At 40.2% G+C, this 12,141-nt stretch overlaps 4 protein-coding genes across 4 annotated transcripts; 2 read left to right on the top strand and 2 right to left on the bottom strand.

Moving 5' to 3' along the window:
- Positions 1–113: 113 nt before the first annotated feature.
- On the top strand, positions 114–3,749 carry cta4 (P-type ATPase family V, transmembrane protein dislocase/calcium transporting ATPase Cta4; the record flags this gene model as incomplete). The annotated part of the gene is made up of 1 exon (XM_056179013.1): positions 114–3,749. One exon carries the CDS (start codon positions 114–116, stop codon positions 3,747–3,749), a length of 3,636 nt encoding a protein of 1,211 aa, XP_056034792.1.
- A 674-nt stretch (positions 3,750–4,423) lies between these two features.
- rpb7 (DNA-directed RNA polymerase complex II subunit Rpb7) lies at positions 4,424–4,991 on the top strand (the record flags this gene model as incomplete). Its single annotated transcript, XM_056179014.1, has 2 exons — positions 4,424–4,897; positions 4,947–4,991. The coding sequence occupies 2 exons, from the start codon at positions 4,424–4,426 to the stop codon at positions 4,989–4,991; spliced, it is 519 nt and encodes a 172-aa protein (XP_056034796.1).
- A 517-nt stretch (positions 4,992–5,508) lies between these two features.
- Positions 5,509–9,135, bottom strand: tcb3 (tricalbin, C2 domain protein (phospholipid binding) ER-plasma membrane tethering protein Tcb3; the record flags this gene model as incomplete). Its single annotated transcript, XM_056179015.1, has 1 exon — positions 5,509–9,135. The coding sequence occupies one exon, from the start codon at positions 9,133–9,135 to the stop codon at positions 5,509–5,511; it is 3,627 nt and encodes a 1,208-aa protein (XP_056034797.1).
- Positions 9,136–9,570: 435 nt separating this feature from the next.
- eft201 (translation elongation factor 2 (EF-2) Eft2,A) lies at positions 9,571–12,099 on the bottom strand (the record flags this gene model as incomplete). Its single annotated transcript, XM_056179016.1, has 1 exon — positions 9,571–12,099. One exon carries the CDS (start codon positions 12,097–12,099, stop codon positions 9,571–9,573), a length of 2,529 nt encoding a protein of 842 aa, XP_056037156.1.
- Between the last annotated feature and the right edge of the window lie 42 nt (positions 12,100–12,141).

Below are 12,141 nucleotides of genomic sequence, written 5' to 3' on the forward strand. Positions count from 1 at the left end.
TACTATCAAAAATTATGGCTAAATTCTTATCTGACAATTCAACACTACCTTCTAAGAACAATTCACCAACTAAACAAGTGAATTGGTTCAGTGAATAAATTAGAGAATTTCTCATGGGAGATTCTAGTTTGGTGAGTAGTCCAGACATTAAGTCTGGGCAGCTTTATATAAAGCTCCCCACACTGTGTCATTTGTACATTTGGCCGTTTGCCTTGTTCGTTTATCCTTACATTGCATACGTTTACAAGAATCATCTATTTTCCGATGAAGTTCGTTATTTAACCTACATTGCTTCTGGAACATTAAATGTATTAGTTTGGCTAATCGGCGAATGGAATACGCATATGTATTGCCTTTTGACATGCAGAAAGAGCAACTCTATAGATGATGCTACACACATAATGGTGGTCCCTAGCAAATCTGGAGACAGCAGCAGTGTGGAACCAATTGAAAAAACGGTTCTTCCCGATGGCCAACGCGTTCAATACTCATTTGTTTTCCAGAAAAAGCGCTATCTTTTTAAAGACGAGAATAAACATTTTACCAATGTAACATTTCCTATGGATTCTTCTCTTACAATCAGCGATTTTAAGAATAGCTCTGGTTTAAATTCAGCCCAAGAGGATATGTACAAGTGTCACTATGGTAGAAACGTCTTTGATATTCCTATTCCTTCATTTACTACCTTATTCAAGGAGCACGCAGTTGCTCCTTTTTTTGTTTTTCAAATTTTTTGTTGCGTTCTATGGTGCTTAGATGAATACTGGAAGTTTTCCCTTTTCTCAATGTTTATGATCGTGGCTCTTGAATGTTCTGTTGTCTGGCAACGTCAGCGTACTTTGGTTGAATTCCGTACCATGAGTATTCAGACGTATGATGTTCAAGTATACCGTAACAAGAAATGGATGCCTGTCTTAACTGAGGATCTTTTACCCAACGACATTGTATCCATCGTACACACCAAAGAAGATCTTGGACTCCCTTGCGACTTACTTTTAATTTCCGGAACCTGCGTAGTCAATGAAGCCATGCTATCTGGAGAGTCTACCCCCTTGGTTAAAGAATCTATTGAATTACGCCCAGAGGAGGCTGTAGTAGATTTCGGTGATATTGACAGAAATGCTGTTTTGAATGGTGGTACCCGAATTCTTCAAGTTACACCTTCTCCGTTCTCAAAAATCAAAACTCCTGATGGTGGCGTACCTGCTATTGTACTTCGTACTGGTTTTGAAACAAGTCAAGGTTCTCTTGTGCGTACAATGGTGTTTTCCTCCGAAAAGGTTACCGAAAATAACTGGGAAAAGCTTTACTTCATACTGTTTTTGATGGTGTTCGCTATCGCTGCTTCTGCTTATGTATGGCATATTGGTAGCCAAACTGACAGAAGCCGCTACAAGCTAATGTTGGATTGCATTATGATTATTACCTCTGTCGTCCCTTCTGAACTTCCTATGGAACTTTCTTTAGCGGTGAATGCATCATTAGCTGCATTATCCAAGTATTACATTTACTGTACTGAACCTTTCCGTATTCCTGTAGCAGGACATGTGGACATTTGCTGTTTTGATAAAACTGGTACTTTAACAGAGGAGCATATGGTTGTTCAGGGCATTTCTGGTTTAAACAAAGAAGATCCTTCTCGCCTTGAAACTTTAAATAGTATCCCTATTGAAACTGAATTGGCTATCGCTACTGCTCATACACTAGTGTTGCTTGAACAAGAGGGCGAGCCTGCTAAGACCGTGGGTGATCCGATGGAGAAAGCTACTGTTGAAGCTTTGGGCTGGTCAGTAAGTAAGAACAACGTTGTTATCCCTCCTGAATCTTCTGTTTTCCATAAAGGAAAGGTTCAAATTACTCGTAACTTCCAATTTTCGTCTGCCTTGAAACGTCAGTCCTCTGTGTCCAATGTACGTGTCGCTGGTGGTAACCAAAGGACATTTGTATCTGTAAAAGGTGCACCAGAAGTCATTGCTACTATGTTGAAGAACGTCCCAAAAGATTATGAAAAGATATACAAAGAATATGGTCGTAAAGGATCTCGTGTTTTGGCTCTTGCCTGCAAGCACTTCAAGAACTTTGTGTCAGAAAGTAAGGTAACCGATTTGACGCGCGAAGAAATAGAATCTAGCTTGGAATTTGCGGGTTTCCTGGTATTTAGCTCTCCTTTGAAGGATGATGCTAAGGGCACCATTCAAATGTTGAATAACTCTTCTCACAGATGCATGATGATTACTGGTGATAACCCCTTGACTGCAGTCTATGTTGCCGAACAAGTCGGTATTGTCGAAAAACCTACTTTAGTGTTAGACGCTAATGAAACCTCTAAAGGAAGCATGGAATGGAAGAGTACTGATGATACTGTCACTCTGCCTATGGATTGCACGAAGAAATTGGATGCTTCTTTATATAAAATGTATGATCTTTGTGTCACTGGCCGTGCTCTTTCCGAGATTGAAGATCCTGCTGTGTTGCTGTCTGTGTTGACACATGCTTGGGTGTATGCTCGTGTTTCACCGGCTCAAAAGGAACTTATGATTGCTACTTTGAAAGATAGCGGTTATGTTACTCTGATGTGTGGTGATGGAACCAACGACGTTGGTGCTCTCAAGCAATCTCATGTCGGTATCGCGTTATTAAATGCATCAGAAGAAGACATGTTGCAGATGCAGGAGCGGGCTCGAATGAACAATTTGATGTCGGTTTACGAGAAGCAAATAAACCTTTCCAAACGGTTCAATCTTCCTCCTCCTCCTGTTCCTCCAGCCTTGTGCCATGCATTTCCCGCCGGACCTAACAATCCTCACCGCGAAAAGACTCAAGAAAATTTAACTAAATATTTGGATGACTTGAAGGTAAAGAAAGAAGGTGATACTGGACTAACGGAAACCGAACGCTCTGCCGAAAAACGTGCCAATTTAGCAAACAAAATGTTTGACACAATGGCAGAGGCTTCAGACGATGATGCGCCGAAGATTAAATTGGGTGATGCTTCTGTTGCTGCTCCAATTACATCCAAATTAGCCGTGACTAATTCTGTCATTAACATCGTTCGTCAAGGACGTTGCACTCTGGTTGCACTTGTTCAATTGCACAAAATTTTGGCATTGAATTGTTTGATTACTGCTTACTCTCTTTCCGTTTTGCACTTGGATGGCATTAAATTCGGTGATACTCAGTATACCATCTCCGGTATGCTTATGTCTGTTTGTTTTTACTGCGTTTCACGGGCGAAGCCTATGGAGACTCTTTCAAAAGAGAGACCTCAACACCGTATATTCAACACGTACATTATTGGATCTGTATTGGCACAATTTATTGTCCATGTTATTACACTGATTTATATTACAAGGTGTGTGTATGTTTATGAGAATCCTTTGGATAAAGTTGATTTGGAAGAAAGCTTCAGTCCTTCGTTGCTTAACAGTGCAATTTACCTTCTGCAGTTGATTCAACAAGTTTCCACCTTTGCAATCAACTATCAAGGACGTCCTTTCCGAGAAGCTTTAAGTGAAAACAAAGGCATGTATTATGGACTTTTGGGAACTGCATTTGTTGCTATAGCTGGTGTTACAGAGTTTATACCCGAACTCAATTCCAAATTGCAACTTGTAAAACTTCCTTTCAATTTCCAAATGCAATTACTGTATACTATGGTACTTGACTATGGAGCCTGCTGGGTCATTGAAGAAGTTATGAAGAAATACTTCCGTGACAACAAGCCTAAAGATATTGTTTTGCGAGATTAAACAACACAAGAATAAGGCTACTGCTTGATCGTCCATGGAGCATGTATAAAAAGACTATTAAAAGAAGATAAATCTATTCCCAGGAATGCATGGCTTTCATGTTTCATTACTTGAGAACAAATTATTACATCTTTACGATTACATTAGAAGCTTGTTTGCTTTATTTCTACTGCATTTCATTTATATACCAGTAATATTCATGAAAAGATTTTATGCTTCTATACTAATAATAAAAATAGACCTTTCATTTGATCTCTTTGAAGTAGAGCATGATTTTCATTGTAAAACTATTCAAAGTTAAATCTGAGCAAAGCAAAAAAATCTATATCCTGTTATCGTCGAGTTTTCAATTTTTATTTCAAAAAATCATTTGGTAATATTACTCTTTATGAAAATATTATTACTTAATTCATTATCATATGGAAGTAATGGAGACAACAGCACGATTCGAGAGCATCTTCTCGAGTTCTTCAAGAAAACACTCAGAAGGGCTTGTAATTGTGATATTCATACGTGTATAGTAACTTTTATGATTAACTTTTGATGATTGGTTTGGTGGCCCTACAGAATTGAAAGCATTATTGATCAATTTCACTGAATAAGTAACAACCCAGTAAGTAAGTGTTTCCAGGGAGTTTGCGCTTTTGAAATTAGATAAATAGATTATTGAAGATATGCCTTTCTTCCTAAAAGAGCTTTCTCTTACAATCACGTTACATCCCAGCTACTTTGGCCCTCGGATGCAGGACTACCTAAAAGCAAAGCTTTTGGCAGACGTTGAAGGAACGTGTTCTGGACAATATGGTTATATTATATGTGTACTTGACAGCAATACTATAAATATCGACAAAGGACGCGTAGTCCCAGGTCAAGGTTATGCTGAGTTTGAGGTAAAATATCGAGCGGTTTTATGGAGACCATTCAGAGGTGAAGTGGTAGACGCCGTGGTTACCACCGTAAATAAAATGGGCTTTTTTGCCGATATTGGTCCTTTGAGTGTATTTGTGTCGTCGCATCTTGTACCTCCAGATATGAGATTTGATCCTGCTGCCAATCCTCCAAATTATTCTGGTGAAGATCAGGTCATTGAACGAGGATCTAACGTTCGATTAAAAATCGTCGGTACTAGAACTGATGCTACTGAAATTGTACGTCTCTCACGATGTTTGTTGCTGTATTTATTAACCTCTTTTGTAGTTTGCGATTGCTACCATGAAAGAAGATTACTTGGGAGTCTTATAGACGTTATAAAACCTTTTTTTAAAATATTATAGGCTCCTTTATGTGATAGCCAAGAAAAAAACAAAGGCCGCATCTCTTTTTTCTTTTTTTTTTTTTTTTTTTTTTGGAAACAGCTGCGAAACGTGACATATCTTATCCTGTATATATCCTTGAAAGTACCGAATTCAGTCTTTTAGCTTATAGCTCACTGTGTCTTTCTCAATATTTTTCTTCATCTCTGTATGCTTATACTTTTATGGATTCATATATTTGTCAGTTCACTATTCAAATCTTAATCTGTTTAACATCTGCTAATTTGATCCGTATGTGGAATCGCTTCCAAGTGATTCCTTATTATCTGGCATCCATCAAGTTATATTTTTACTGATAATGATAATATTGAGTTCAAGTCAAGTTATGTATAGTAGCTTTCTGGTGCAGCAATCAAAAAAAAAAAAAAAAGAGAAAAATTAAGCTAAAATAGTTAGATATAAGCAAAGCTATCATATCTCAGTATGTTGCAGATTAAATAAAGATATTACTTGTCTTTCTTAAGGCCACGGGAGAATCCTTTGCGCATTTTGTTAGTTAAATTGGCGACAGATGTAACTCCGTCAACTGCAGCATTGATTCCACCAAAAGCAGCTTCTCCAAGAGAAGATATACCCTCTAATGGCATAGCCATTAATTGAGCTGTTTGTCCCAATAAATCCTCAGCGAAAGAAGAGTTGCCTGCACGTTTGGAACGTAAGACCCATCGAGGTTCAAGGTGAATTCTCAAGTTTAAGGTTCCTTGATTACTGTCAAGAGGCAACTCAAAGCTAGTATATTCATGTTGCTGAAGCTTATACAAATCAATAACACAGCTTCCTAAAGGATCATTTTGGTTTCCAAAGTCACTATCAAAAACTCTAGCAACAAATTTACTTGTTTGTTTGCAGGGAAGCTCAACCTCAAATCCTTCATTGAAAACAGGATTAAGGTTTTTCTTAATAATCTTCGTACGGAACACTTCCTCGTCTTGGAGCTCAAATATAACAAAAGGATCGGACTTTCCATTGGAATCAGCGCTAGCGAGATCGGTAGCATTAAGTACGTCTACCGTCATTTTACCCATATTTTCATACTTTTCCTTTTCGTCCAATTTTAAAACCACCGGTGTAAACCGGAAAGCTATTAAGAACGAACCACCTTTGTCAAAACTTAATCTGAAAAGCTTGGAAGAACCCTCGGTTATCAACTTTTTGGTAGAACAAATTTGAGAGCTGACAACCTTTGTACCGTCTAAAAGTTTGAAAGAGCATTGGGAAAATTGAAGCTGTCTGATAAATGTGCGACCAAATTCATGGATACCATTGCCATTGGGACCATTAAGAACAGGGGACATATAAACGTGGTGAGGAAGATCATCAAGGAAAATTGCCAGTTTGTATTTACCTGAGAGCTGGCTTGAAATTACATCCCAAGACATAAAGCCAGACTCATACTTTAGACATTCGTTGGTGACTTCAGGAGGCGATAAAAGTTGAGAAGGCAGGGTAGGTTGTTTCTTTGCAAGAGAATCCTTTTCAGCCTCAGGTTGAACGCCCGAAGTTTCTTCGCCAGCATCGACTGCAGGTGGGGTTATGACTGATGAAGGTTCTTTAGGTGCTAATCCGGGAACAGAAGCCAAAGGATAAAAGTCATATCGATATTTAATGGTGGATTTGCCTTGTACACCGCGTGACGAAATCAAATTATTGGTAAGCTCACTAGGTTCATGGTATTCAAGGAATGTACCGTTTTCACTTTGGTGAACGAATTTGGACACGGGAACAGAGAGGGTACCAATAACGGTATCATCACCATGGGATTCATATTGCATAACTTGAAGCTGACAAGTGTCATGCTTCGTCATGACGGGAACATAAACATGTTCATCCCAGGAAGGATTCAAGCTATCCTTTATTACCACTGTTCGACCTTGTTCCATGCTGTATGAAAGAGCACGGACATAAGCATCGCACTTTTTACCGGGGAGTTTCGAATGCAAACTACTGCATGAATTAATGTGAATACGCATAACACCAATAGGAACAGCAACAGCAAGGGAACCAGGGTCACCAACAGACAATTCGACAGGCTTCCATGTGGCTGATAATCGAACTCGTCCACCAGTAGCGGTTGGGAACTGGAACCAGCCTAAGCCCTTCTGAGTAGCAGTTACCAATTCTTGAAGACTCATATTAACAGTACCAGCAGGACGACTGTTTTCGTCGGTAAATACCTGAATACCAACCATCCCCTTTTCACCCTTAGGAACAACGGTACCGCAGAACTCTTCCCATGAAGGGTTGTTATTTTTCTTAATTTTGCGAGTAGTATGCATAATTTTATCATTAATGACTAAATTGGCATATGCAGTGTGACGCTTTGAAGGGTCCTTACTTAGATCCTTACATTGATGAGCAGTGAATTGCACAATACCAGGTCCTTCAATTTTTGCAGAATCTTCTTCTCCGACATCAATCGTGGGATAGAACTTGGAATCAAAGATTAATGTTCCTCGCTCTTTATTACTCAAAGTGATAGGAGCTTTAACATCATTAAAAGCAGGCATGGCTTCCAAAACTGAAAGAGCAACTGTAGCAGTACCAATCAATTTATCCTTGCGAAGGTCGTTAAAGTCGTAAACTTCAAGAATTAAGTTCTCAGCAAATGAGTTGATAATAGCATAAAACGTTTCATTAAAAGTCGGGGAAGTAGTGTTCTGAACAGTTTTAGAGATGCCAATTTTCTTTCCAAAGGAGTTTTTAATTACAACATATGGATCAATGGAACCGAGAACATCACCCTTTAGTGATTCACATCGCCTTAGACGAATTTCAACAGCACCAATGGCAACTTTGAGATTAGAAGAACCTACCATTGACTGAATATCCAATTCGAATACATTAGGACTATACATCATGGGTCCTAAATTATCGTGAACTTGATCGTTGATAAAAGAAGTGAGTCCTGGAATATTGTTGATGTCAAATCCTAGCTTATCACCTCCAATAGGTTTAAGTACATAAGAGAAAGCAGGCTTCTCTACGAAGGTAATTCCCACAGTCTTTGCATGAGGAAATTCATCAATAAGTTTAACCTTTACGCGAAGATGTCCAGAAAAAGAGATATTTTCGACGAGAACAGGCATTTTTGCACTAGCAACACTCTTACCAATTTTTATATCCAAAGCGATTTTTGGATTGACTCGGGAAGCAATTTCACGGCCAGTTAAATCACTCAAATCCTCAGGAACGAATGAAACCTTCCAATCCATCATTATTACATCTTCTTCAGTCTTTGGGTAGGAGCGAACGTACTCAATACGAGGAGATTTTGTACCAAGAGTAAAAGTCGATAAAACCATTGAATCAAGGAAATTAGGGACGTTTTCGGACAAAACTTGATCGGCAATTTCAATGACTGTACTGCTCAAAGTAGGCTCAAAAATGTACCAGAATTGTTGCAAGAAAGCATTTAACCATGATACACTCTCTGGGTTACTTTCCAATCTTCGTACAGCAAGATATCTGGTGTAATCATCACGAAAGCTCATACGTACACGACGAGTACTAATCCTATGATACTGAATGCAAATAGTCATAACAACGAATAGACTTAAAAACCCAAATCGAAGATAGCCGAATAAAAACGATAAAAAACCAGTCAAAAAAACCAAGCGTGAATCAGAAGAATATTGAATAAAGATTTCTTTCCACCTTAATCCAAGATCAATTTGCTCTGATTTCAACCCAGGGATATACTTCTTGCAAAAACTGACAAGGCGGTCATTTTTTTCTAACAATAAGTCCCTGTCGTACTTGCTTTTCGCTATTCCATCCTTCACCGGCTTTGTGGCTTGAAGCTCTTCTTTAGCGTTCTCATCAGATACCGGAGCTTTCATGGACTCAGGCACTTTTAGAGATTCATTCGCTCCATCAGTACCTTGTACATGAACTTCCTTAATCCCTTCACTTTGCGAATTCATATTAGAGTGTTCGGGTTCAGTAGATGGTTGCTTTTCGACAGAAACGTTCGTTTTCCCTCCGGCACCACTAGAAGGAACGCTCATCGTTTGAGACTCAGTAGTTTTATTAATCTGAGACTCATTTTCTCGTGAGTCTGCTTGGGAGCTCATTTTTACTCAGCTCCAAAAAATATGAAGACTTCACGAGATTATAAGGTAAATTTAATATCACTGAATATATTCTTTAAAAACACAAAAAAAAGGGCTTGTTTTACAAAAAATAATGGGTTAGGATAAGTAATTACCAGCTAATTACAAAGAAACTACTAGTTGGTTCGATACAGACTGCTTTCAGCCATGCTGAGGTGCATATCCCATAGGCAAGATAGCATACCTTACAACACCATAATTTTCCAAAACATGATTACCCTTTTTCAAGTCCTTTCTTGTTTTTTAAATAACTAATTTATACCATGGCGTTTATTTTAACAGAAAGCTGCTTGAAACCTACCGCACGTGAAAATAAATTTATGATCTACTACTGCTTTCGAAATAATTAAAATGCACAAAATTTATTCACTTAAGTTAAGCCCAAAACTAGATAATTTAAAGACGATCATAATATTCAGTATATTCAGGAACAGCTTCCTTAAGACCCTTACGCTTACGAGATTCAGTAACAATAAGACCAGGCTTGGAAGTGGGATCAGTAGGATCACCATTCATAGGAGACCAGTGGTCAAACACCAATTGAGGGAAAGCTTGGCCACCAGTAGCTTGACGAAGCTCACCAGTGAAACCGAAGGACTCATTGACAGGAAGGTAGGCCTTGATGTTGTACAAGGGAGTACCAACACGTTGTTCTTCAGCGAATACTTGACCACGCTTCTTGTTAAGGACAGAGTAGATACCACCCATAGCACCTTCAGAAACTTGGATTTCAACCAAGAAAACAGGTTCTTGGATAACAGGTTGAGCCAAAAGGGTAGAAGCATAGACTACACGACGAGCAGTAGGAATGATTTGACCACCACCACGGTGAATAGCATCAGCGTGCAATACAACATCAAGAATGTTGTAGCGGCAAGAACGCAAGTTCTCTTCGAAAATGGGACCTTCCTTAGTAGCCCATTGGAAGGCAGCAACAACGGAGTCCTTGATTTCGTTCAAGTAAGAAACAGCCTTGGTTTGATCAACAACAAGGTTAGCACCAGTGGTTTCGGGACCGAAGCACCAGATCTTACGGGCATCGGTAACATCCCAGCCGTATTCGTCAGCCATGACACGAGCACGAGCCTTAAAGTCATCACGAGGGTTGATCTTACCAGTCTCAATGGCCATAGAGAGTTCTTCACTCATAGGCTCAGCGGTCATGAAAATACGGTTGTGCTTGTTGGGAGACTTGGACAAGGCAGTCAAGCTGGAAGGCTCGCCAACAGACTCACGGTAGGAGACAACAGGAGGAGAAATCTTAAGAGGAATACCAGCATGAGATTGTTGCAAGTCATTCAAGCAGATTTCCAAGTGCAACTCACCAGCACCAGCGACAATGTGTTCACCAGATTCGGAGGTGCTGCACATGACACAAGGGTCAGACTTGGAAAGACGCTTAAGACCCTCAACGAGCTTAGGCAAGTCATTACCGTTCTTGACTTCGACAGCGACTTGGACGACAGGAGAAACAGAGAACTTCATGACCTTCATGTTGTGAGCAACTTCAGATGTGGTTAAGGTACCAGACTTAACCAAGAATTGGTCAATACCGACCAAACCAATAACGTTACCGGCAGGGCAGTCTTCAATGGGGTCAATCTTAGAACCCATCATCAAAACGGTACGTTGGATGGCCTTGATGAAAAGGTCTTCCTTTCTACCGGGGGTGTAGTTAGGACCTTGGATACGGACCTTCATACCGGAACGGACAGTACCAGAGAAGATACGACCAAAGGCGTAGAAACGACCACGTTCAGAGGTGGGAACCATCTTAGAAACGTAGACCATAAGAGGAGCCTTAGGATCACAGTTGCGAATACCAAGAGCACACTCATCATCCATGGGACCTTCATACAAGGTCTCACAACGGTATTGTTGAGCCACCTTGGGAGAGGGAAGGTGAATGACAATCATTTCCAAAAGAGCGTTAGCAGCAGGCAAGAACTTACGCATGACGACCTTCAAGAGAGCCTTACCGTCGAGTTCCTTCTCATCGGGCTTGAGGTTGACCTCGAGCTTGGTCAAGAGGGCAAAAACTTCGTCCTTACGGCCGTTCATGACGGCATCGAAGATACGGTAAATGGGGTCCAAGATGAACATGTTGAAGGCACGTTGGTTTTCATTACCATCAGCATCAACGGCAGACTTGGACCACTTCTTGGTTTTAGGGTTGAAGTAGCTTTCACCCCAGAGACGAGTCATCATCTTGTTACGGTCAATACCGAATTTCTTGGCATAACGGTTGGCAAATTGACGAATGGTGAAAGCCCAACCGTGAAGACCGGAACCGAAAGCGACAGTACCTTGGTCGGGGAAAACTTGGCAGTCACCAAGGACCTTGTCGTAGTAGGTAGAGATAACGACGTTGACGGATTCAACGACACGAGCAAAATTTTGATAAAGTTCTTCCTTAGAAATTTGGAGTTCAAGCAAAGCACGATCAACCTTGTTGACAACGACAACGGGCTTGATACGTTCACCCAAAGCTTGGCGAAGGACGGTTTCAGTTTGGACACAAACACCTTCGATGGTATCAACGACAACCAAAGCACCGTCAGTGACACGAAGAGCAGCAGTAACCTCTGAAGAAAAGTCAACGTGACCAGGAGAGTCGATCAAGTTGACCAAAAAGTCAGGGTGAGTAGTGGGTTCCTTAACATCCTTTATGTCACTGTCATTCATTTCAGCAAACAAAGAAATGGCAGTAGACTTGATGGTAACACCACGCTCTTGCTCATCAGCACGGGTATCCATGAAACGAGCATCACCGGCCTTAGCAGCAGAAATAATACCGGCTTTTTGAACCAAAGAATCAGTCAACGTAGACTTGCCGTGATCGACGTGAGCAATCACTGACATGTTACGGACGTTCGATGGCTTGTCCATCAAATTGCGGACCTCTTCAGGTGTGAACGCAACCATATTTTTTTAATGTTATTTTCTAGTCACTGGTGGAAGACAGGT

The sequence above is a fragment of the Schizosaccharomyces osmophilus genome, chromosome 1, assembly GCF_027921745.1.
Source record: "Schizosaccharomyces osmophilus chromosome 1, complete sequence".
Taxonomy (NCBI): domain Eukaryota; kingdom Fungi; phylum Ascomycota; class Schizosaccharomycetes; order Schizosaccharomycetales; family Schizosaccharomycetaceae; genus Schizosaccharomyces; species Schizosaccharomyces osmophilus.